This window comes from Notolabrus celidotus, chromosome 22, assembly GCF_009762535.1.
Source record: "Notolabrus celidotus isolate fNotCel1 chromosome 22, fNotCel1.pri, whole genome shotgun sequence".
Lineage (NCBI taxonomy): Eukaryota > Metazoa > Chordata > Actinopteri > Labriformes > Labridae > Notolabrus > Notolabrus celidotus.
Window position 1 is genome coordinate 19,222,682 of NC_048293.1, and position 25,653 is coordinate 19,248,334.

The 25,653-nt window shown below is 40.5% G+C and overlaps 2 protein-coding genes across 5 annotated transcripts in view; one reads left to right on the top strand and one right to left on the bottom strand.

The window, feature by feature from the left end:
- ralgapa1 (Ral GTPase activating protein catalytic subunit alpha 1) overlaps positions 1-21,269 on the top strand; it is an 81,057-nt gene extending 59,788 nt beyond the window's left edge. For 3 of the 4 annotated variants that reach the window (XM_034674648.1, XM_034674649.1, XM_034674650.1), the window contains exons 44-45: positions 10,902-11,026; positions 18,236-21,269. In XM_034674648.1, the coding sequence (XP_034530539.1) occupies positions 10,902-11,026; positions 18,236-18,381 (271 nt within the window). In that variant the 3' untranslated portion in view covers positions 18,382-21,269. Of the gene's footprint in view, positions 1-10,901; positions 11,027-13,123; positions 13,161-18,235 lie in introns of all 4 variants that reach the window. The other variant, XM_034674651.1, reaches the window with a different exon arrangement.
- Positions 21,270-21,335: 66 nt separating this feature from the next.
- LOC117806001 (insulinoma-associated protein 2) lies at positions 21,336-24,888 on the bottom strand. The gene has a single exon (XM_034674658.1). It carries the CDS (start codon positions 24,831-24,833, stop codon positions 22,923-22,925), a length of 1,911 nt encoding a protein of 636 aa, XP_034530549.1. The 5' UTR covers positions 24,834-24,888; the 3' UTR covers positions 21,336-22,922.
- Positions 24,889-25,653: the final 765 nt, after the last annotated feature.

A 25,653-nucleotide genomic window follows, 5' to 3' on the forward strand; every position in this document is an offset into this window, starting at 1 on the left:
CTTCAAGTGGTGGAGAGAAAAAAACTTTGATTCTCTTCAAAAGAAAAAGACTACAAGAGTCTACTTGAAAGTGTTCATGGTTGTAAGTGTAACACCACTCAGTGATAGAGAATGGACTTGAGGATTCATGTTTTGCTCTTAGTGAGTTTTATTTTCACAAACTCAAATTTATTTTCTTTAATTTTCAAAAAGTAACTCAGTAATTTTGTCTCTCAGTTGCCAAAAAGGTTTTTCTCCACCAGTCAATAAAATAAAATAAAGGTAAGAATGTGTTAGTTACATCTCTTTTCACATGTTCCAGAGTCCTAAACACAGGTGAAAGAAAAAATTACATAATATGAAGAAACTAATAATGAGAATTAAATTTTTTCCCACCTTTCCCTCAGGGCTTCCTTACTTTTTTGTAGTTTTTTGTAGTTTTTCTTTTGTGTGTTTTGCCTCAGTTGGATGAGACAGCTGAAGGGAGACAGGAAATGTAGAGAGTAAAGGGTGATGCTGACATGCAGCAAAGGATTGAGGCCAGGTATCGAACCAGAGACTGCTGCACTGAAGTCTGTAGCCCTTGTACCCGGGGCGAGCGATCAAACCGCTTAGCTAAACCTGAGCCCCAGGGCTTCCTTAATTTTCAGCATTAGCTAACACACACATTTCTGACCATATTCACGTCTGAATCTTGACTTTATATACGATGTTGAATTCTCTTTGAGGTGATTATTCCTCTGGATGTTACTCATTTTGTACCATGTGTGTTTTTTTGTTTAATTTTGGAAACATACCGCTCATGTAATGACAGAGTTTGTTCCTGTGTGTGTTTGTGCGCACACGTATGCGCCTTGTCGCAGTGAGCTGTGCAGACACATGAGTTGTAGCGATCAGCGGCTTGATCACATCTTGTTGGAGCAGACCCCCCACTGACTGATAAACAAGCTAATCTTTGAGTGTTTGTGTGTCTGTGGGTGTAAATGTGTGAATGCACCTTGCGACAGGGTGTGTCGATGGTGAGTATTTGTGTGTGACAAGGTGTTTAAAATTCAGGGTGGGCTTTCACAGATGACCAAGACCACAACACAGTGCAGCACGGGAAACTGAGAGTCAGAAACTTAGACGAGTGTCTGCAACTCAGCCGACAGAGACACGGAGAGAAAGAGAGAAAGGTGTTCATTAGCTGGGGGTAAATCAATCAGATGATTGATATCTCACCTGCAAAAAATGCATCAGAGGATCCCCGAAAGTACAATAAAAGCAAAGAATTTTTTATGATTCAGTTTCTCAGAGCTGAGTTGTAAACACTTCGTCTGCTGCGTTGCTGATTATTTTTCCGATAGAAGATCATCTCAGATTGTAGAGCCTGCCTTGGATCAAACAGGCCCTAAAAATCTTCAGTCAATTCTAAATATAGACTGAATATAGTAACACAAACTGCAATATCCTTCATTTTTTTTTAAACTTTTTTTTTTCTGAGGTTTTTACTTGTTTGAACATATATGTTTGAATACAGTTGTGCTCATAAGTTTACATACCCTGGCAGAATGTATGGTTTCTTGGGTAGTTTCTGTTGTCTTTATGATACAAAAAGAGTAAACACAGTTGTTTGATAAAAATTTTGCTTCACCCAACCACTAACCATGAGTGAAAAAAAAGTTTTTCTCTTATCATTCATATTCTCTGAAAAATGGCCAAAAAAATCACAAATTCTGCCAGGGTATGTCAACTTATGAGCACAACTGTACATACGTACACACTTATACATTTACTTACACAAACACAAGAACACAAGAACATGAGGTCATGGCTTTGTCTGTACAAGAAGGCATAGATTTAGATGAGATAATACACAAAATGCAATGCAACGCCCTCGCTCACATGCACGAGCGCCGCTGATTCGCGACCATATGATGGTGACTGATTCAAAACCGGTCCTCAGCACATTGTTTGTGTTTTGCACCGCGTCAACTCATGTCTCACTCAGCGGTACGAAAACACCAAAACATTCTCATGAAATTTACTCTCAGGAGGCGGGCAGAACGGCAGGACTAGATTTGATTGGTCTCATGATTTGGCTCCTGATGGCAGGGATTGGTTGGTGTTTTCCCAGGTTTACTCCGGCTGTAGATAGCAGCTTTTTTTCACACTTTTTTAAGAACATATCATGTATTGATTGCCATTAGGACATAAAGATCATTTTAACTAGTATGACAAAAAGTGTATCTAAATCTGACTACAAACCCAAGCTTTAATGGTTCATGTGGTGTGTCCACAGATGGATGTGTGTGTGTGTGTGTGTGTGTGTGTGTGTGTGTGTGTGTGTGTGTGTGTGTGTGTGTGTGTGTGTGTGTGTGTGTGTGTGTGTGTGTGTGTGTGTGTGTGTGTGTGTGTGTGTGTGTGTGTGTGTGTGTGTGTGTGTGTGTGTGTGTGTGTGTGTGTGTGTGTAGGATAAATAAAGCTTGATTGTTGTAGCAGCCTGCAGAAAGGAGCAGGATCTGTCTCCTTAATCAGAGAATTATTGTACTCTCACCTACACCCCTTGTATGTGTGTGTCTATTAAATAAAGCATGTAATAGCAGTTCAGCTTTAGGGCTATCCAGTGGTTACATGGAGGAGGGTGAGGGGTGAGACGTGTGTGTGCGTGTGTGCACACGTCAAAGATTGAAATACTGGGGTGACAAGGGGCCAATTAATGTATCACGTCTGTTTTCCTCTGCGGTCTGTGTTTCTGCATTAGGTTAAAGAGCAGATGAATAGGGGTAAATACAATTGTGAAAGTGTGTGTGTGTGTGCGTGTGTGTGTGCGTGCGTGCGTGTGTGCGTGCGTGTGTGTGTGTGGTTCACATGCACAACTGTCGCCGAACAATAAGAAGTGCATTAGACGCACCTATCTCTGTTCTCATCTTTAAGCGTACGTGGACACACACACACACACACGCACACTTAATGAAATCACAAAGCCTCCATATCATTGCTATCACAGAAAGATATAAACCCATTAGCTTGTTCCTTTGGGCATGAACACACACACATACACACGCGGACAAGCACAGGTTTATCATTACACGCTGTAAAGCTTTTCCAATTGTATTATCCCTCTGATGTCCGTCTCTCTGTTGTCTGTTCCAATGCCCGGGGTGCAGGGGACAGATAGGGTGGGTGTGGGTGCGTGTTTTTGTGTGTGAGATGAGTAGTAAGATACAGGGTGAGTGTGTGTGTGTGTGTGTGTGCTAGAAAAGCGTTGTTTTAACAAGCTTGAGGAACGGGCAGAAGTTGTGTTGTCAGTTTTTACTACTGTACTGTGAGGAACTTTCATTCTGTCTCAGTGAATGGGTCCCCTGTGGACAGAGTGCTTCTGAAAATGTTTCAGTACCTTTCTGTAACAGAATAAATGTCCCTGCTGTCTTTTGACTGTCCAGGCATCGCTCCCTGTCAATATTTCCTGTGCACATGAAAAACATGTGATAAACAACAACCTGACACTGACCCAGTGTTAACGGCAACATGCTTGATTGTTGCTGATTTTCATGTTTTGCCTATTTCAGTCAGGAATTAAAGAACGGCATGGAGGCCAGGACAGTCCAAAGCGTGGTCTGTGGTCACTTGCTTAAGAAAAACACCTGGCCATTTATTTATGCTGCTTTGAAATCAAACCCTGTTTTTCTCTTTAGCCTGGTGAAGCTTAGTAATCTTCATCCTCACCACCCTTGGGGTTTGCATGTCTACCTTCTCTTCTTTTCTTGAGGGCCGGCTGTGGCTCAGTGGTAGAGTGGGTTGTCTCTCAACTGTAGGGTCGGGGAGTCCATCCCAGGTGTCCACATGCCGAAGTGCCCTTGGGCAAGACACTTCAGTAGTACTGATAAGCGCATCACATAGAAGCCTCAAAGATATATATATAAATAGAAATGAAAAAGACCCCCCCCATCCTAATCCCAACCCCAGCCCCGACTCCGAACCCACCCCACAATCCTAAGGTTAAGAACACAATATATGCAACAATAATAATAATAACAATGATAATGATAACAGTAAAAAAAAAAAATGAAAAATAAAAAAGAAGTTGCAGAACGAACTGAGGAAACGCTTTCATGTCTTAATGAGGAAACACTGGAGGTACAAGAAGTGTTAAATGTTAAAACTCAACACAGGAAGTTAAACTCACCAAAATAAAATGCATTTCTAAGATAATAAAACACTAGAATATTAAACCATTAAAATAAAATAAGATGCTATACTTAATAAATAAATAAATAGAATAAATAAATAAAAAGTGACAACAATTTGAACTAGATAAATAAGTAAATAAAGTAAGGTGAAATAAAACTGTTATAAGAATAAAACTCAGTTAAAAGTGAGACTAAGAAGTAAAGTCTTGAATTTGCTGGGTTAAATTAATTGATTACAAAAATAGATACCGGTTCTAATGCTCAGTAAACAGAGTGTTTATTGTAAGAACCTTGTTTAGTAATATGCTTATTGAATACAAAATAATCAAAAATTAGGAAATCTTAAAAAAATATGGAGATGTGGTTTTTGGTCCATATCCCCCAGCCCTACATCCATTTCTTTCACTCTGTCTCTGGTGTGCAGGCCTCAGGTGAGCCTTAACACAAGATCTGATCCCACATGGTTAGAAGTCTTCCCACTTCTTGAAAATTGTACTTTTATTTTTAGATAATGGGTTCAAAGCTGATTATAGATATTATATACTTGGTCTGGGTCAGTCTGTAAATGATTTTATCAGTGGGGTTGAGCACTCTCAGTAAACTCTCAGTAACATCAGCTACATTACATACAATCTATTTACACCATGTTCTACATTTAAATGTGACTCCACACACACTCTGAGAGTGTATCCCAGCAGTTGGCCCAGCTCCTAATGCGCTAACAAGCTCCCTCTCTCCTCCACTCGTCTCCTCTCCTCCTCCAGCCTCCATCACTCTGAAAGTGATCGCGGGAGTCAGAACACGGCCACAATGAACTGCGCTGCAGGAGAGAGAGGGAGAGAAAGGGGCTGAAATGGAGAGAGAGAGAGAGAGAGAGAGAGAAAGGGCTGCAGAAGGCACAAACACTTCTCTCTGTCCTCTCTCTTCAGCCATGTGCAAGAAAATGAGTTTCTGACTCAACACAAAAGAGTCATTTCATCCGCCCCTCTCTCCTCTATCCTTCTCCTGTCTCCTTTTTTCTTCACATCAGCCTTTATCCCTCTTTCTCCCTTATAATTTTCCTTCTTTCTTTATTTTTCTTTCTGTAAAGGAGAGATATTTTGTGCTAATGACTTAATAAGAGAAGCCATCTGAAATTCTATTACAATAGATTTCATACTGATGAGTGCTGTTTGTTGGAGGGAGAGAGGGATGAAGGCTCAGACATGTAGATTCAATGCAAGTTTATTTTCTCTGACCTCACGCTGGTTTCTACTTTTGATGGTGGTGGTAACCTCATGCAGATGATACACAGAATACAAATACACAAAACAGGCTTCAAACTCACTAAAGAGAACCATGTGAACAACAAATTAAAGAAATGTTGATATCATTGCAACATCCAGAACTACTTCTGAATGTCAACTAGTGTTTTCAAAGTCAAACATGAATCTTATATTTCAAATAAAGTCAATACTTAGTTACTGTTGATATTAAAACAGACAGAAAGGATAAAAGTATGAAATTTGAAACATTACTTGAACAATAAAAAACACATGTACTGTATTTAATTTGAATGTGCCGTTACTAATCCCACTCATGCAAAACAAGTGGTGTAGTTCATGTTTTTTTCAGCTGTCACAGCAGATTCAAATTAAGTCCAGATTTCTGTAACCTCTAAAACAGGGTTTTTCAAAAACTGAAGCAGGTACTAAAGAGGATTTAGGACCATTGAAAAAAAAACATGTTTCGAGGTGGAATATTTTATTTATTCTGAGATTAAAATCATAATTCTGACTTTAATCTCAGAATTTTTGAGAAAAGGCAGAATTTTTGAGGGTGTTATTAAGGTGTAAATTTGTTTCATTCTGACATTAAAGCATTTTTTTCAGAATTCGATTTTAATCTCAGAACTAAAAAATAAATTACGCCTTATAATAAATATTTTTTGCTCGTCCGCCCTCAATAACCTTTTTTTTTTGTGGCCCATATTCGACTTAAATCTCATGATTCTGAGGGGAAAAAGTTCAGAATTCTTCTCAAAACTAAATTAATTAATTACACTTTAAGAAAATGTTTAACTTCTCTGCCTTCTTAATTTTTTTTCATATTGTTCAATAGTCTGTTTTGCTCGTCCGCCCTCTGCATATCTTTTTTTTTGTGGCCCATATTCTCCTCCATTCTCCAGTGCTGCAATTATTTATGTAGTTCTGTTCGCTTTTTAGTACTTCACCAAAATGTTAAGCCCAATGTGAGTAACAACAGCCAAGTTAGCTTATTTTAAAGAGGTTACAGAGTTTATGGATGCAGCCAAATCATGAGTGTAACAGACCTCATAAATATGATCATTTTAAATCAATATAATTATTTACAATTAATTTAAAAGTATTGATTTCTTTAGTAAGTAGCTGTGTAATAAGAGGAACATCTTCAGGATGAGATAAGACCTGCACATCCTTTCAGGGTTACAGTTCGCTCTAACAACCAGCTCACCATAAGTCATCATTTATGCATCACACTGAAACCCGGCCAGAGGTCTGATAAGAGAGACAGATTAAAAACACATGTGTGGCCTTTAAATAATCCAGATATATATCAGAGAGCACTACTCATGTTAAAGTTCTGGATCAAGAGTCCCACCAGCTCTCTCCTCATGCAGCCTCTACCTAGCGGGGAACCAGGTGTTTGTGACAGAGTGACATCAGACCACAGATGGAAACCCCCGCTGAGGGAGATAAAGAGGGATGGCGATATAAAGGAGGCGGACAAAGAAAAAAGTGAAGAAAAGTAAAGTGATGGTTCTGTCATTTATCTCAGCAGTGGTACCATTAGAGTGTATTTATTTCTCTTTCTTCTCTTTGTTCTTTCTCTCAGTCTCCCCTGCCTCTCTGCAATTTTTCCTTTCCTCTGATGAAACCTTTTCACCTTCTCAGAAATCACAAAACATCATCCTTAAATATGACAGTACACCTTTTAATGCTTTTATATTTCATACTACCTCACAGTATTCAAATTTAAATTTAAGAAATTATATATTTTCTGATTAAATAATCAAAGTTTCTTCTCACATTCAACCTTATGCATGTCTCCTCCTCACACCAACACACACGTTTGTTCCCCACAGTGGGGATGTGCGATGCAGGGGAGTGGGAAGCAGGAAAAGGCAAACAGCGAGTTCACATGGAGGCTTGGTGTGAGACACAGAGGCTTGACACTCTGTGTGTGACTGCTGCTCTCTCCGGGAGACGAGCGCACACACACCACATCATGTTGTTACTTAAATATCTCTCATTCACCCGTCTCACCCACTGTCCTCCCCTCTCACCTTATCTGTGACTCACAGCAGGAATCTCACTCCTCTTCCTCTTCACCCTTGCTATTTCCACCTTTTTTTTTTTTTACAAGTTGCCTTCCTCCCTCGGCATCTCACCTCATCTTTGCACCTTTAACCTCCATCTCTCCTTCTCTGCCACCTTTGTTCTCCCTCAGGGTGAATACTTGTCCCTCATTTCCTTTTTGTCAGCATGGTTCGAGGCAGGGTTTGAAAAGTGTTTCTGAAATAGTTATCTGCTGCGTTTGGAATATTCAAAGCTCCTGTGAGGAGTTTTATTGTTTATGAAACAGACCGAAACTAGCACTGATGTCTCTTTGTGACCTACAGCAGCAAAAACCTCACCAGTAACAAGACTGATTATCTCTTTAAAGTTCTGTTTAATGTGACCTCTGCCATGAGGCAATATCTAAAACAGCCTTTATTTACATTATTTTCAACAAAAAGTAACACAGTGAGTGTTACGTGTGTCTGTTATAATGAAGCAGGATGACATAAATAGTCAGAACACACTTCTTACACCTGCTCAGGACAGCGACGGAGGTGCTAAAGCAGGAGGCGCCAAAATCACCACCAACAAAATTCCTTTCTGGAGCTTTAAGTCCAGAAAAATACAACATTTTTCAGAAAGCACAAATCCTGCCACGAGATTACATTCACAGTAAATGCATTGTATTGACATTTCTGCCAGTTGAATTTTTTTGACTTGAGAGAAAAAGTAGGGGCACTGAGTTGTAAAAATTTAGAACGTCTTGAGACCACAACTACATTACAGACCTTTAAAAGAAATTTGTAATTTTCGTTGTAATATATGACACAAATATGCATCATTACAGTGGTGGAAAAAAGTTTTCAGACACCCTTAAAATTTGACACAATCTCAAATATTATCATGAAATATTTGTGGAAAAATCTCTTTTTGTGTTTCAAGCATTAGACAGACATAAACAAATACAAACTCTATATTTTTTGCTTATTGGTTGCAAGAAAAACTAACTAAGTTAAATTCTTGACAGTTTCAACATGTCAGTTCTCAACATTGTCAGTATCAAAGTCAAATAACAGAGAAGGTGTTCAAAACTGAACAAAAAATAATTAAACCTGGCTGTGGCTGTACTCAAAGAAATCGCACTTGAAGACCTAAGATTGATTCTCAATGCAATATTTGGGGTGTCCGAAAACTTTTTTTCACCACTGTATATTATTATTTTGGCATTGGGACCTATTCTTTGCAAAAATCAGACAGCAAACATATTTTTACTGTCTTACTCTTTAAGGTGCTAGATTGCAATGACATGTAAATGCTAGGCAGAGTGAAATTACTTCAGGTGACAGGTGTACAGGCGCTCCACATCTGAAACAGGATATGGATAGTAAGTTTTTATAAGAGTAATCAGAGATAGCAGGCCATGTATTGAAACAAGGCGCTGCTCTACCTGAGTTCCTGGAGGCTGCAGTCTCAGGATAAGGTCATGATGCTTTTCCCCCTCCACATGTTGATATAAATTAAGACAAAAGTGAACATGGTTATGACCTAGATTTTGCATTTGTAGGTTGTATTTAAACAATTGTGTTAAACCAATGCTTATAGCACAATAGAGCAAACTAGTCTGAGAAACACAAGGAGAAAAATTAGCAGCTTTAGAATAACTGAATCAGCAATTTTAAAATTATTGAAGTTCTTCTTTTCTCCTTTACCAACATCCCCACTTGCCCTCCCGTCTTTTCGTCTGCCTGCGCAGTCTGTCCCTCCACTTTAAAGGAGCCATATTGTTGTTATTATCATGGTCTCTAACTGGATCAGTTACCATTAGACCTGAATCTTTCTCCTTCTGAGGCTCATAGACCGGCTCTCTAACCCAATAGAAAACCCATGGGTGCCATTACAGATGGCTGACCCATTCACAACACACACAAACACACACACACACACACACACACACACACACACACACACACACACACACACACACACACACACACACACACACAATGAGGTACAAACACACAGATTTCATTCTGAAGATTCATTGGCCTAATCCCATCACACACTGAAAACAGGGACCCATGCACTTACATACACACATTATGTCTGTCCTCAACCAATCTTTTCAAATGCAGACACACACACAGACACACAGACACACACGCACACACACGCTCACACACTGCTCTCATTGAAAATCCTGGGTTATTGGAGCTCACTGAGCAAATGGTAATACTATTGGGGGATGATGCGAGTGAGTTGTGTGTGAGACGGACTGTAACGGCTGTCATTATGGGTGGATGTATGAGTAGGACTAAGGAAGAGAGGGTAAATGTCATTCCATCAATGAGGTTATCTCTAATAGATGGACAGTTGAAGTCCTGCTTTCCATTTACTCTGCTCTCATCTGAATCCTGCGCCTTTCTATGAATTCATCGCTGAGGGCTCTAATAGCTCACGACAAAAGAGCTTCGGTTTCTTTTTTTCAATAGGCTAGGAAAACTAGATATATGGAGTTAACTGGCCTGGGCTGCAAATCCCATATCTTTATACAGAAAAGGGCAGAATATAATTTCAATTGAGTATGTTTTATATGTTGTGTTATTCAGCATTACTTCCTTGTTTGATTTTGTAAAGGTATGTTATTTCATCTGCTCTCGTCTCTTTTTCTTCTCTGCTCTTGTGATTTTATTTCACTTATCACCAGATTTTCTTTGATTTGAATAAAACCTTGAACAGCTTTCCTTAAATTGCATTTGCATAGAAAGCTAAACATATAACTTCATAAAATATAGAGTTAAAGGATACAACAAATGTATATATTGCAAATGGTTGTATTTGCTCTATGGGATATAAATTTTAAATAACATGGCTTTAGAAAGATCAAGATTTTTAGTGGCTGCTTTCGACACACTGGGTCATATATTTCCCTGATTGCAACTACAAAAGCCTTTCATTCCTCCCTGCCATCTAAACTTGCATGTAGAAGAAGAAGAAGAGAGAAACGTACTTTATTAATCCCCATGGAAATTCAATTTTTATTAGAAGAAGTTATTTTGATCATGCTACACACATATATATTTGATATATACATACAATTTTATGCACAAACATGCTATGGACATGCACTTAGGGAGAGATGTAAGAGTGAGGATGCTGCTGGTGCCACCAACCAGCGCACCCCGAGCAGTTGGGGGTTCAGTGCCTTGCTCAAGGGCACCTCGGCAGTGCCCAGGCAAGTGAACCAGCAGCTCTGCAGCCACCAGAACCCTTGCCAAACTTCGTCCATACTGGGACTTGAGCCGGCGACCCTCTGGTTCCCAAGCCAAGTCCCTATGGACTGAGCTACTGCCGCTCCAAACTCGCCCATTGTTATGGTGTACACTGTCTGTTTTTGGTCCTCTTGTTTTCTGTGCCTTCTTTTTTGGGTTCAAACCTTGACCTTTGACCTCAGCTACGAGGAGCGAGCCAGATACTTGGAAACCATCGTGCAGCACCACCAGGAGCCGACCACATTTGAGGATTATGCCGCCCGTGTCTACAGTCCTGCTCCCTGCACACACCTTCCCTCCGACACAGGTAAGACACAACAGTAGTGTATCAGGGAGTAAACAGACAACAATACACCTGTCAATTATAATTGCGTCTGACTTCGAGATGCTTGAAATGAGCTTAAGGATTTAAACTGGAACACTAAAATCAGGTCAAATGTCAAGAAGCTGCAGCTCCTTCAAACATGGTAAAAACTCAGCATAGTCATTATTCATTACACGGCTACTTTGGTACAAATATTAACTGGTTATCTGAATAGCCCTCTGAAATGTATTGCCAACAGAGAATCTGCCTGCATTTGTTGCTGGGCAGTTTCAATTTCACACCCTCCATTATTTACTTTTTATTCTAGTCTATTTCTTATGTGATTTTTTTTATTATGACTCATTTGAAATGTTCTAAAAAAGAAATACTGAGGAGGCCTACAAGCCTGAACTGTTGATGCTGCACTTTAAACAATCTGAAAAAGTTCTTGAGGTTCCTTTATAAAGGGAAAGACATTTGAATTTGTTTCTTTTACTGTTCGGAAAATGTACCAAACTAAGACTTCAAAATCCAGAACCCACCGAACCAGAAGAATCAGAAACAGAATCAGAAATACTTTATTTATCCCAACGAGAGGAATTCGGTCATTACAGAGCTCTTATAAACCACGTAAGAAAGTCAGAATATTTATAGAAGAAGGAATAAAATAAGATATGAATACAAATAAAATAGACTAAAATAAATGAAGGGGTTAATAAAGGGTTTGTACCACTGCACTCGTACAAGTCACATCTATAAATTATCATTACTATTATTATTATTATTATTATTATTATTATTATTATTATTATTATTATTATTAGAGAAACAGTAATATTTAATGCTACTTGGTGAAGCTGATGAGATTACCTTCATTCAGATTAGCGTTTAATTTTTTTTTAACCTTTTTTATGGGTTGATTTTCCAATAATTTAATACAAAAAAGTGAAACAGTACTCCTTTCAAAAGGCACATTCAAAGACACTGAACTCAAATGAGTTTCCTTTGCACTTCCTCTATGTTATAATCCTCCTGCTGGGCTGTGAACCAGCAGCTCCCCATGTCTTTTAAACTACAGATCAGTCTCATGAACAAACAGCAGCTCACAGTCCCGTCTGAAGCTCTGCTCAGCTTTCTCATGTTTCCAGATTATCTCTGAGGAATAACTTGACCACTGGTCAGATGTTTGATGCCTGACATGCACATAGAAGTCATTTTACTCTCATATACATCTTTTTAAATTTGTTACAGCTTTATAACATTTGTTTTTGTTGTTTAAATTGTTTTTCAAAGTAGAGTTTTTTATTTTGAGTCCTGTGTATTCAAAGTATTCTACTGTCTACATTACAATAATGTAACCGAGGGGTAGTATATCGAATAAATAAGCTTAGAGCAATACTGTCTTACAACTAGGCCTGAGGTTTTAACATGTGTGTTTTATTGTAGGGAGGTGTTAGATATGTCTGATGTATTATTGTATCTATCTTGTTTTTAATGGCTAACTGTTCTTCATCTCACCAGCTACTGTGTCAAAATATTAATAATTAAATAATAATAATCATCCTGCTTTGAGGCTGAATCACACACAACCTGAGATGTAACTATTTTACTTATTACATTTCAAGTTTTTCAGTCAAACCTAAAGAAGTATTATGATATTCTTTTGTTTGGGTGTTAGTGTGTCGTTCAGTCCCAAGCATCATTTCAGAGCGCAGGATCAGAAGTTTGTGAGATAGTTAAGCTTCTCACAGCCCTTGATATCAATATTTGCACTTCCTAATTTGTGAGATTTTTGAGTCCTTTCATGCAAATAAAATCCAAAATTCAAACAGTGCTTTTGAGCAGAAGCTGGACTAAAGCTGGACTAATAACCCTGTGCTCTGAAATAAACTTTGCTTAAATTTTACTGCCGCCCTCCCAACAGGTTCCCCTCCCTTAACAGCCCAATGATCAAACGTTCTTCTCTCTTTCTGTTTTTTTGTTCTAATTTCACCCACTTGTTTGTTTCTTTGATTTTTTTTCTGAATTATTTTCCTTTTTTTTCCTCCTTTTTTCTTTTTTTTGTCCTTCTTTTCTTTTTGTCCCTCCCTCCTCCTTTAGATCGTAATGTCTCACTTGCCTATAGCTAAAAAAAAAGGTAAGCCTGGTCACATGATGACACACCCCCTTCTGATTGGCTCTTCCTCCTGACATTTCAGCCTAACCTTTGCTCTCCTCTGATTCCTCCAGTGTAGTGTGTTTTCTCAAGTTTTCTCTGGCTGTGTCCTCCTCTGTGTTCTTCCACAGTTGAAGCAGGTCTGCATGTATGAATAATCTATGATGAAGGAAGAGTCATTTTCTGCTCATCTATGAGTGCAATCTGGTATGACTCATTAAGTTAGCCGACTGAACAGACTGTACAAAACATGGACGTAGTCTTGGTGACACCACCCATTTGTTTGTGAAGAAGTTGTTTGAAGCCTAGAGATGGCGGTCATTGAAAATGCTGACTCAACATCAGCTCAGACACACCTGTCAGTCAACTCATAATGCCCCAGCTATGCAAACATATGCATAACTATGAGCCTTGATATAATCAAAACAGATTTTGAGTAGATGAAGAAATTATCTATTGAAACAAGAAAAAATTTCTTGTGCCATGCTGTTTGCCATTTTAACATGGGGCCTAATGGGGATTCCTTGGCTTTTGGAGCCAACCTCAAGAGGACACTTGAGGCACTTCAGTTTTTTTGCACTTCAGTATTGGCTCCATTTTTAGTTTTTCAGGGTTCCTTTTACTTAAAACAGCTGTCTACAGTATATGGAATTAAAGCTACCCACAGCTAAGTAAGGGGTCTTGTCCATAGACTATATAAAATGGACGTCATCTCACTCTGCTCGAAGTGAGGCTGCCACAAAAACTGCTCCCCCTAGTGGGTGGCTGCAGTATAGGTCAAAAACTCTGTCTCCCCCATTCATTTGAATGGGGCTCATGTCAAACTTTAAAAAATAAATACACGTCGTCTTTGTAGGGCTGAGCTTGTTATCGTGGAAACACACAAATTCCCTATTGCAGAGACTCTGGCTGCAGAAAATTTACAAGATGTCATCTTTCTGGGACGGGATATTTTGGCTTCAAAACCGTACAATGGGAAAAGACGGAGCAATGCTGTACATTTTATACACAGTCTATGGTCTTGTCTCACCCTGTCGGGATTCTATTTGGCATAACCATCGGCTTACTTATTATCTGGCTTCCAACAAAAGTCACAAACATAATCACATTTAATATTGATTAAAACACAATTTCATTGATTTAAAAATCATATATGTACGAATCTAAAAAATAGATATTCCCTCTGATTCCACGGTTGGTGCAAGCGGCAACCTCCGGACTCAAACTATGAAGCCCATGCGGAAGTGTTATCAACTGCAATTCATCGAGCATCCGCTTGAGGCTGGCCGCAGAAACACCTGAAACCGCATACACACCAATTCAAAAAAGACGATCTTTGCAGCATTAATAAACATGTTTACAGCCTGGTTCAAAAAACGGCTTAGGTCTACATAGCTAATTTCTCTAAAGGCACACACTGTACGGGGGGTGAACTTATTTCCAACGTGACAGTTCAGAAGATATTAAGATTATGAGTTTTTGCCCAAATAAGGACATGACTGACTTGACTGACAGGTGGGAACACATAGCTGTTGGCTAGGAGGCTCAAACCTCGCCTCTTTACTTCACACTAAGTTTGGTTGAGTTCAGCATTACCAATATGGTTCCCACCAACGTTTGGCTTCATTGGCTTCTAATCCACGTTGATGCTGCACGAACAAACATCAAACTACACATTTAAACGAACCGTCAAGTCAGAACATTAGCACGGTAATATAATAAACATTTAACTGAACATTTCAATTGACCATTACATTAGAGACGGTGAACGGGACTTCTGCAAGAATGTAAATGTTGATTTTTGTCCTCATTCAGCTCTCCTCTTCGAAGCTCTGCAGATGACACACCTTTGATGAAGCGTGTAAAAGAGCCACAAATGACAGCGTCATAACAATTCATGCAGTTAAGATTTTTTCCAACTCTTACGCTGTCTTTAACCTCAGTTGAGATTTTGATTTCATCATTCTTTATTAATTTCTACAGACTTAAATCTTCATGATTGAAGGATTCAGCTTGTCAATATATACGAACACCATATTGAACGTATTCTTGAAGATCAGCTTCATACCACCCCGCACTCAGTGACTTGCAGAAAACGAGACTTCCTTTTTTTATAATGCTTCATGACTTCTACTCTTCGTGTTCATTCACTCGTTATCTTTCCTGTTTGTTCTGTTCACCTGCGACTTCACACTGACCTGATGAAACTTATCCTCTAACCTTCTGTATGCTCCTATCCTCTGGGTCTGATGTGATGTAGAGCTATAGCACCGTGCACACACACACACACACACACACACACACACACACACACACACACACACACACACACACACACACACACACACACACACACACACACACATACACATTTTTAGAGTGTGAGCATTTCTTATACAGGTCCTCAATCAGTGTCTCTACATGTAACTCGACTAACATTAAAGTCTGTATATAGTTCTCTTATTGTTACCTTGAAATACGTACATCCAAAATAACCTCTACATGTTTTTTGGTCACGTGTGCACATGTTGTGTGTGTGTTATTGTGTGTGTGTGTTGTCATTCATTGTTTTCCATATTTTAAATATATTGGGATTGTTTTCATACTCAGGTTTGTCTTCATATGTTTTTATTCATTCTTTTTTTTATTTTCTTTCTCTGACTATCCCTACGTCTTTCCTCGACTGACCTTCATCCCTTTTTCCTCTTTGAACTCTTTCACCTTTCCTTTTTGTGCTCCATCTTTCCTTATTTTATTCTCCTTTTCCTAAATTTAATCCTTCCTGTTACCCTTATTTCATTTTTTTACCACTTCCATCTTCTTTCCTTTCCTTTCCTTTCCTTTCCTTTCCTTTCCTTTCTTTCCCTTCCTTTCCTTTCCTTACCCTATGTTTTCTGTCCTCTCCTCTCTTTCCTTTTCCTCTTGTTCCAAATAATTTCCTTTCCTTTCCTCACATCCTCTTCACTGGCCTCTCCTTACCTTTCCTTTCCTTTCCTTTCCTTTCTTTCTCTTAATTTCATTTCCTTTCTTTATCCTTCTTTTCTTTCCTCTCCTCTCTCTTCCTCCTCCTTCCTTACCTCACCTCCTCTTTACTTTTCTCACCATTCCTTTATGTTTCCATTTTTCCCTCCCCTCCTCCTCCTATTTTCCCACTTTCTGTTCTTTTTGTTATGTATTCTTTGTTTCTGTGCCCCCTCTCCTCTATCTCCTCCCCCCTTCTTCTCTTCTGTAGAGGACAATAGTTCCCTGTATTTGATGGTTCCTAAACCGTTAGACAGCTTTAACCTGCTCAGAGTGAAGGGGAAGGGTCTGAAGCAGAAGGTCCTTCATGCTAGCTGTGAATGGTATGCTGTAGAGATAGAAACTCACTTTAGGTCCTCCTCTTGAACTTAAAGTCATCTTTAAGAGCCACCGTTTCTACTTTGAGAGAATTAGCCTTGCCAGTAGAAATAAGTTCATATTCTACCTGCACGTTTTTAAAGCTCCTGTGAGGAACTTATGGCTTGTGTCACTTTTGATGCCTCCTGTGGACAAAGCAGCGTGGGTTATCTCTGCTGATTTTGCCCTGTGCATGTGTAGTAATCTATGCCTCTGGTCTTGTTTACTTTTGTAGGTTATAAAGGGGCATCAATGTTAATGTTATTGATATGTTTCATCAGCTTTCACAAGCTAAAAACTCCTAACAGGAGCTTTAATAGTCTAATTAAAAAATACTCATCTCTTCACTTGCTGAAAGTATACACAGGAGTGAGATAGTTCTGCATTAGTTTGTTGGTTTGCTTGTAAAAGAAGTAAATATTCTTTAACTTTTATCATCTTGAACTTTGACACGACTTATCATGACATGGTTACGCCACAGTTTGATAAGTCCACATCTTGGTTTTTGACCAATGAGTGTTATGTCACCCCTTTCAATCAAAGTGAGTATCATGAAGTCTACAGCTTCTTATGATCCTGCTAAGAATGGAGCAACCAGACACTAAATATTACAGTCATGGGATATTGCTTCAAGTAGATTAAAAATCTTTACTCTCCAACTCTGTCTATCTATACTGTCACTGTGTGTGACAGAATAGGGAACAACCAGTTATCCACCAGCTGTGATTCCTTTAGGGTGGAGTCTTTACTCTAGACAATGCGAGCTGAGCTGCACTATGAGTCAAGTCAATAGTAAATTTCACTTTTTCAGGAAACAGAAGTTTGCCTTACAGTTGATGCAGACAAACTATGTGTGAGTAAAGACTCTTAATGCAAGGGAATAATGCAATAAAAAAACAAGTGATGCATAATGTGATTAAAAAATAAAAACACTATCAACACTGCTTACATCAGAGAATTAACGAGTAATAAAACAGAGGAATTAAATGTGAAAGAGGGAGAAAATTACGATCACATGAAACTTCAAAACTTTACTTTATTGTCTAATCTCTAAATCAACAACAATTAATATCAGGAAGGAGTATTTATATCTTGTTTATTCACACTCACGTCTCAGAGGGACTCGCGTGAAGAGTTGTGAGACACAACATGTCACCGGCTTCATCTGCCCGTTAAGCTGTGATGCATCTTTAAACAGTCTTAAATAAGGATCATTTTAAGTTCTGTGATTTTATACAGAATATGTTTCTGTATAAAATCTGGATGTTTCTTTCTATTTCTATAACCTGAGCTAGTCAGGAGGACTTTAGGAAACTAGAGGGGTCCCAGAATAGAATAAGAGTAGAGCTTGTTTCCTGTCTGTCTGTCTGTCTGTCTGTCTGTCTGTCTGTCTGTCTGTCTGTCTGTCTGTCTGTCTGTCTGTCTGTCTGTCTGTCTGTCTGTCTGTGTCTGTCATCCTGCTTGCCTTTGCCTCAGTAGAAGTTTGCACAGTCCGGCTCCGCACAGCATCATAAGGAAGTGATTTAAACTCTTGTTGTCCCTTCATCCTTTTCTGCTCTTATTTACCTCCTCCCTCCTCCCCCCTTTATCCCGGCGTCCCTCATTCATCCATCCCTGGCCCCTGTCCTCACCCGTCCTCCCTCCGTACCCCTCCCCCCCTCCCACCCCTCTCTCCTCAGGCTCCTGCCTCGAGATTCTTCGGGGAGAAAGTCCGGCACTTGGGGAGGCCGGGAGCGACTCGGCGTCCCCCATGTCTCCTCGGACTAGCAAGAGCCGCATGTCCATGAAGCTGCGGCGCTCCTCTGGATCGGCCAATAAGACTTAAGATGCTTTAGACTCTGCAACCCAGTTCAAACTGCACTCCAAGTTTCTTAATGTCTGCTCAGACATCGGACACTTCGCCCTTAAAAAGTTTCTTCAGAGGAAATTTGGGCTTCTTTGAACTACTGGAGTTCACATTTCTGTATTTTACAGACGGTTTAACTTTGCTCTGGCTCATCCCATCACCTCCAGCATGCTGCTGTTGTGAACAAGCATTACCCTCTCGTGTATGCTTTTAAATAGTATCCCGTGGACTATATCATACTGTAACTTTACTCTGCTCACAGCTGCTGATTATACCCCAAGCTTTGCTGTCTGTAAACACAGGAGACTGTTATGTGCTGCTGCAGCATGCTGATGTTTGTCACAGCAGAAACATTTGGTGCAGCCTAAGCAGTGCAGTATTAGATCACAATAATCAGTGCCATGATAGAAATCGCTTAGAATTAAAACTTCGACTGCAAAAAGCTAAAGTGTGCTGGAGAACAAAAGTACAAAGACTTTTCAGTCTGTTTTGTGGAGCTATTGCTACGGAGAATCTGTATATTTGTACTATAGTCGCTGTGTGTGTACAGACAAACACGAGTTTTGATATAAAAAGAGTGAATCCGATTGTTGCATGGAAGAAGCAAGATACAGGTCTATTTTTGTTGTGGATAAAAACAAGATCAGGGGTCGCTTTCTTTTCAGTCCTCACAGATGTAAATAGAAACTCTCATTTGCTAACAATTAAAAGTTGTTGTTGTTAATGTGGCAACGCTGTCAAGCCAAAAAATGCTCCCTTCCTGAAGTCACAGGACTGAAATCTGAACAGTGATGTGAGAAATTGTCACAGCCACGATGGAGGGATTATTCTGCTTTCTAAAAAAAAGAGTCTAACAATCAAAGAGGAGGCACTTGTCGTGTAAAGATTAGGTTTTTGTTGCACATGCTGTAAAATGTGGTCAAGCACTGATGTTACTGAACTAATCCTTCTTATTTTCTATATATAAACTAGCTCTGAAGATTGTTTTGAGCTGAACATTAACTTTGCTGTATTTTTAGGTTCAGTGTCACTCCGTCATCCACAGAGGAACCACAGCTTTTCTTTTTTTATTTGGATTATACATATATGTTTTCTGTTTATCTATATATGTATGAGTATAAATATATATATAGTCGATATATGAATATCTATCAGAATGTGTACAGTGTGAGAAGGTTTGTTGTGTAAATACTGTTATATGAGACTAGCTGCCAAAGCCAAACCGTGGTTTAACCTCAGACAGCATATCTGCTTAAAATATGTCGACACTACAAGATTTTCTCCTTCATTTTTTAGTTGTTTTTTTTTTTTTCTTTTCACAAACAGTTTGCACTTTGTTCTTATGGAGTTTAAAGGTTGTTGCTTTGTAGCTCAAAAACTCTTCCTTGATTTTGTATGTATGACCTGATACTTTGGGCGATTCATGGAAAAAATAAGACTCAGTTTTCTGGGTTTGAACGATTTGCATGGTGAAAAAAAAAGAGTGGAAAAATGCAAAAAATGAAAAGACTGTATAGATTTGAGGCCAAAGAGGGAGGAAGGACAGGAATATCATTGTATCACTTACAGGTTTTGTGTGTCTTCTTTTTATTTCATTGCTTGTGTATTTAGACTCATCCCCGGGTTCGGATCTGGATTTTGGGGATCTGCATGTATCCAGAGTGGATGTAACACTACCATAGATGATTTTATGTGTTTAACAGTCATTTCAGCTCTTTGTCGGTTCAACTCAAATAAAACTGACAAGGATTCAAATTAGCTCACGTCATAAATACTTCATGTTTTCTTTCTGATGGTGGCTTGTTCTGCTTACCGGTCCACTAACACATTTTCTGATCGAAAGAAAACAAGAGATCATTGTCGGAAAAAAAGATCAAGGTTAAAATGTTTTATTAAGCTTGGCTGTCCGCAGGTGTACTGAAGCTGTCTGTTACTGTTTATTTTTGTGTATGTCAGCCAGAGCTCTTTAAAGAGGAAAGGGATTGTCAAACTAATTAAAGTAACTCGACTACATATCGCCACGAGGTCACAGTCAGGCCATGTCACTGTGTGTAGCTGTTGAAAAGTCATGTCAAATTTAAGTTCTCCCTTTAATTGTTGCTGTTCTGTTATTATTAAAGAGGTTGAAGCACAATTGATAGTTTGAGGCAGGTGATCAAGTAGCCTCACTGCACTCTCAGAGCGATCTATATGCTGTTTAAAGACCACAGCATACCTGCAAGTCACACACTGTCGCAGTTTGCTTTAGGTCTCTGTGCCAGTACCTACATTTTGCAGCAATGCTGTTTTTACACTCCCTTTGACTTCATGGATTATAATACCTGTGATTCCACATGATGGCATGAGTCGTGATGCTGTTCAGTTAAAAGAGGTTGTTTTACAGATTTCAAGCGCAGTTGCGTAGATTACATCGCAGCCCTATCCGTGGCTGACTGTGTGACTTAATTCATGTTCATAAATGCCTTCTGACCCATATCTGAGATCGTTGTTGTCTCCAGTAGCCACGTCAACCTCAGAGAATTCCCTTCATCATGAAACATATTATCTTCTGTGCCTGCATCAATGGATACTCTGATCGTGCGGCTGTGATGGATACGGGTTCAGCTGTTGTCCAGATGTGACTTTGGAACACAGCTGATGTTTGTAACTACTGACTGTACATACTGCATGACACCCGATCAGTACTATTTGCATGTGTTTATCATGTAATGGCTGTATCACAACATACACATGCACTCACACACGCATACTCCTCCAAATGTGTTACTGTCACAGATCTGTAGTGTGTAAAAACGTAGAGGCTCTCGAGAACAGAGCGTGGATGTGCGATGATGGAATTTGACAATAAATGATTCCAACCACTGACACTTGGACCACTTTCTGTGGAGTGTGTGTGTGTGCAATATGAAAAAGCAAACAGGGCAGGTGTCCTCAGTGAGCATACTGTATTGACATTTAAGTGACAATAACTTTCAATAAAGTTCACATTCAACTTCAAAACATATCAAAATATGACTGTACAGGCTTTGCAGAAACACGGTTACATTTGAAGCATCATGAAGGCATTTAGTAAATATTTCAACAGTAGTTTATAATCAATGAAGACAAAAGACGTTCTCTTACGAGCTGCACTCACATTAAATTTCACTTTTTGTAGCAAAATATTTTTTTAAATGACAGGTTTACTATAAAAGGCTTATTGTGGTTTATTTTATTGTGTTACTGTACATGAAAGAGTCTTTGAAATAGAGTTTAGACATTATGTCTCCAGTTCTTAGAGTAAGGAAGGTCACTTTCTTAATCACTTCATATTTTGCCAGTGAGCAATGCAACACTAAACCTTGTTACAATGACTTAGAAATATGTTGTCAGTGAGTTCAAATGTCTGTAGATAGAATATTGATATCCGTTGCTTCAGTGTAGGTAAGATTTCAACTGTAACACTGATTTCCTCTAAAAAAAAAAAAGCCCAAACTTCCTATATTTTTCCAGTGTTTTAATGTGTACTCTTACATTTACCAGGCATATTGAAAGATGGCCTCACGTCCTGATACAGATGCAGAAATACAAAAACAATGTCTCGTTTAACCTTCAAGAACAGTTAATGTTTCCACTAAATTTAAAGAAAACATCCCTTTTGAATAAGAGCATAATAAAATAATCTGCCTCGAGTTTTAAATACTTATTTTAATGATAATGGAAAATCTCACATCATAAATGTACCTTTTTCTCAAAAGAAAAGAAACTTTTACCCTTTGTTGTAGTTGTTAGATTATAATCAGAATTATTTTTAAGATTGAACAACTCTTGGAAAACTCAGGGACTGATTTGGAATTAATGCCATAAAAAGAGGAAGTAGTTTTTTAGCGCGTGTTCAGCAGGACGTTTGTTTTGGTTCAGCACCATGGACAGCTCCTCTTTTACTGCTAACTCTTATTTTGGAAACAGAAACATTTGGTTTATATTTGAAGAGTTCGTTTGCAAAAGCAGATAACTCCGTTTTTATACATTTTCAAAAAAACATTTCTTTTTAATATAGATTTTTAATAAAGTTACATTTTTAAGATGCCTCTAATTAGTAATGTCATTTTGACTTAGTCAAAGCCACCCAACTTCAGTTGATTGATAATACCTAGAGCTAGTAATAGAAAAAATATGTTTTTTGAAACATTTTTAAAAAAATTTAAAAGTGAGTTATCTGTTTTTGCAAATTAACTCTTCATTTGCTTTTAGGTCATGGTATCATGAAATAACGATGCGTAATGACCTCTGACAAAAGGCAGGAACTCCAACTTAAAGGAATAACAGTCCATCGATAACTTGTTCCCTATCCTGTGACACACAGTGATAACCTTTGCTTTTTTAATCTCACTGATACGAAGATGTCAGCCCAAAGTTAAACAGAAGCATTGCTACATAAATGGAAACCTTAATAAAACAATTAGTAATATTCGTCAGCTCCCCTGATAACTGATGTGCGAATTAATGTCTCTAAATACTTGGTCCTGTGTGAGTCTGTCTCAGGGTCGCACGGTCATCTGCAGCAGCATCACCTGCCGGTTCTCGGTGGGGTGAGATTTGTTGATGTGTCTCGCGAGCCCCGGTGAGCTGAAGAACGTGGCCGGACAGAGTTTGCACGTGAAGATCTGCTGCTGCTGCTGCTGCTGCTCGCGGTCCCTCGCGCCGCTGTCTTCACCCTGCGCGTGGAAAACATCCGGTCTGAGTCCTCCTCCCAAAGCTCCCGCGAGCAGCTCGTCCCTCATCGCGTGCCACAGACGGTGCTTGTCCCTGATCTCCACGGACGGGAAGCGCGCGCCGCACAGGTGACACAGGAACACCTGTGCGCCGCTGACTGAGTCGCGCGCTTGGCGGTAAGAAGAAGAAGGGGGAGGAGACGCTCGCGCTGCCATCTCGTGCGCAGCCAGGTGTTTCTTCAGGTAAGCTTGTCGGCGGAACTTCTTCCCGCAGTACTGACACTCGAAAACGTCCTCCTCCGGTACCGACTGGACGAACGGTACCGGGGGAGGAGGGAGGGATGGGGGCTGCTCCAGGAGGAGGGTGGAGGGGGGGCTGTCTGCCGCTCTCATCTGGTGCTGAAGGTCCAGACAGTTTTCAACCGGGTAGTGGAGTGAGTTCTCATAGTGAGTGGGGGGCAGACTGTCCCTGTCGCTGTCGCTGTCCCGGGTCCGGCTGTGGAGCAGCAGCAGGGTCGGCTCGTGTCTGATCCGGGAGCTGTCCATGGATCCGTGGTGCTGGTTCGTGTTGACGCGCAGCAGCTCGTTCTCTTTGCCCTCCATCTCCACAGGCTGCCTCTCGTGCTGGATCAGACCCCGGGCCTCTTTAAGGGGCTGGCTCTTGCTGGTCGGGCTCTCTGCGTGGTTGTTCACACTAGGACGTGGTTTGTGCCAGCGGCGGTGGGAGGCCAGGTTTGCGGGACAGCTGAAGACTTTGTCGCACTCGGGACACCTGTACTCCACGCGCACAATGCGGGAGCACTTGTGCTGCGCGAGGGAGAACGGGTCCAGGTACTCCTCTTTGCAGAGCTGGCAGATGAACTCTCCCAGAGGCTGGTTCCCGTTCAGGGCTGAAGACTTCTCCCTCTGCTTCCTCAACTCAGGACTCTCTTTCTTGATGCGCAGACCCAAAACCGGCGAGGTCGTGACCTCATCCTCAAAGTTCAGTTTCCGGTTCACCTTTGGTTTCTTGACTGTGTGTCTGTTGTTGCTCACGCGCTGGTCCTGCTCGAATAACAGTCGTTTCCTCGCCGCGTGCTCAGAGTTCACCAGTGTCAGTGTGGGGAACAGGTGCACGTGTCCCACACCTGGGTCATATTTATCACTGTGGCTGTAGGACGGCGCGTGGCGGCTGCTGCTGCTCGCGAGGAGCCTCTCCACGGATGAGGTCTGCGTGGAGCTCACGAGGAACGGCAGCTCCGGTAAGTCTGGCACCGGGGATGGAGTTAGATGTCTCCCGGGGAACAAGGACCGCGTCTCTCCTTCCTCATGATGTTCCAGGAGTCTCGTGCCGACAGGTTTCACGGGGATGCAGGACTCAGGTAAAGTCAAGGTGCGCGCAGGAGGAGGAGGTGTGAAGAAGCAGGAGAAATCACCATCAGGGGTCAGAACGTCCACCTCACTCACCTGCTCCTCTGTCTCCGGTAACTGTGCGCGCCGGTCCGCCTCCGCCTCGAGCGCGGACTCCATGTGAGGAGGGCTCCATGCCTCCCGGACCCCGGCGGAGTCCTGCAGTCCAGCTGTCCGGTTAAAGTGCAACGCATCCCCGCTCCCCCTCAGCGCCTCCAGCCTTCTCCCCTCAGATTCATCCCTGGTGTTTCTGGCTTCCACAGGTTGGTCGTTGTTGTTGTTATTGTTTCGTGTCCGGTAAGAAGCTGAACATCTCCGGTTCCTCTTCACCAGAAATCCTCGAGGCATGATGCGCGTGGTATGACCAGGAGGAAAGAACAAGCACTGTTGTCTCGAGCACACTTTCAAGTAGAGCTTTGAAGTGAGAGAGAGAGAGAGAGAGAGAGAGAGAGAGAGAGAGAGAGAGAGAGAGAGAGAGAGAGAGAGAGAGAGAGAGCGAGAGAGAGAGAGAGAGAGCGAGAGCGAGAGCGAGAGAGAGAGAGAGAGAGAGGGAGGGAGAGGGAGAGAGGGAGAGAGGGAGAGAGGCGCGCGCGCAGGTCTCATCATAGGTGTGATGAGAGACAGACAGTAGTGGCCTGTTTCTGATGTTTACGTTTGTTTTCATGCGCGTTTCTCTCCTCTCTCACACACCATGCATGCATAAAAATATATATATGACACACTTCAGACATCTGTCCATTTTAAAGTCCCCTTTGTACAAAGTTGTATATCTTATCACTTTGCTGATCTTGTCCAAATCTCATCCTATAGGGGAGAACGGGTTGGTTGTCACAAGGGTTGGTTGGCACACTCGTCTCAAATTGGGGTATGGACATTTCCAGAATTAGGATCAGAGCTCACCTACATAGTCTTCTCTGGATTATAAATATTCAGCTCCTCAGTATTTTTCTTCTAGGCTTTTAAACGATGGGTTTACAACAAAACAAGTGTTATCCTTACAAAGTGTGAGGGGAAAGCTATAGGTTAGATTTTTATTAGCTAGCTAAGTGGTTGTTAGCCTTGATGCTGGCAAAAAAATCCAGTTGGGGTTGGTCGTCACATTCACATATCAAAACAGTAAAAAGTGTGACAACCAACCCCGTTCTCCCCTACTCTTTGTAAATATTTG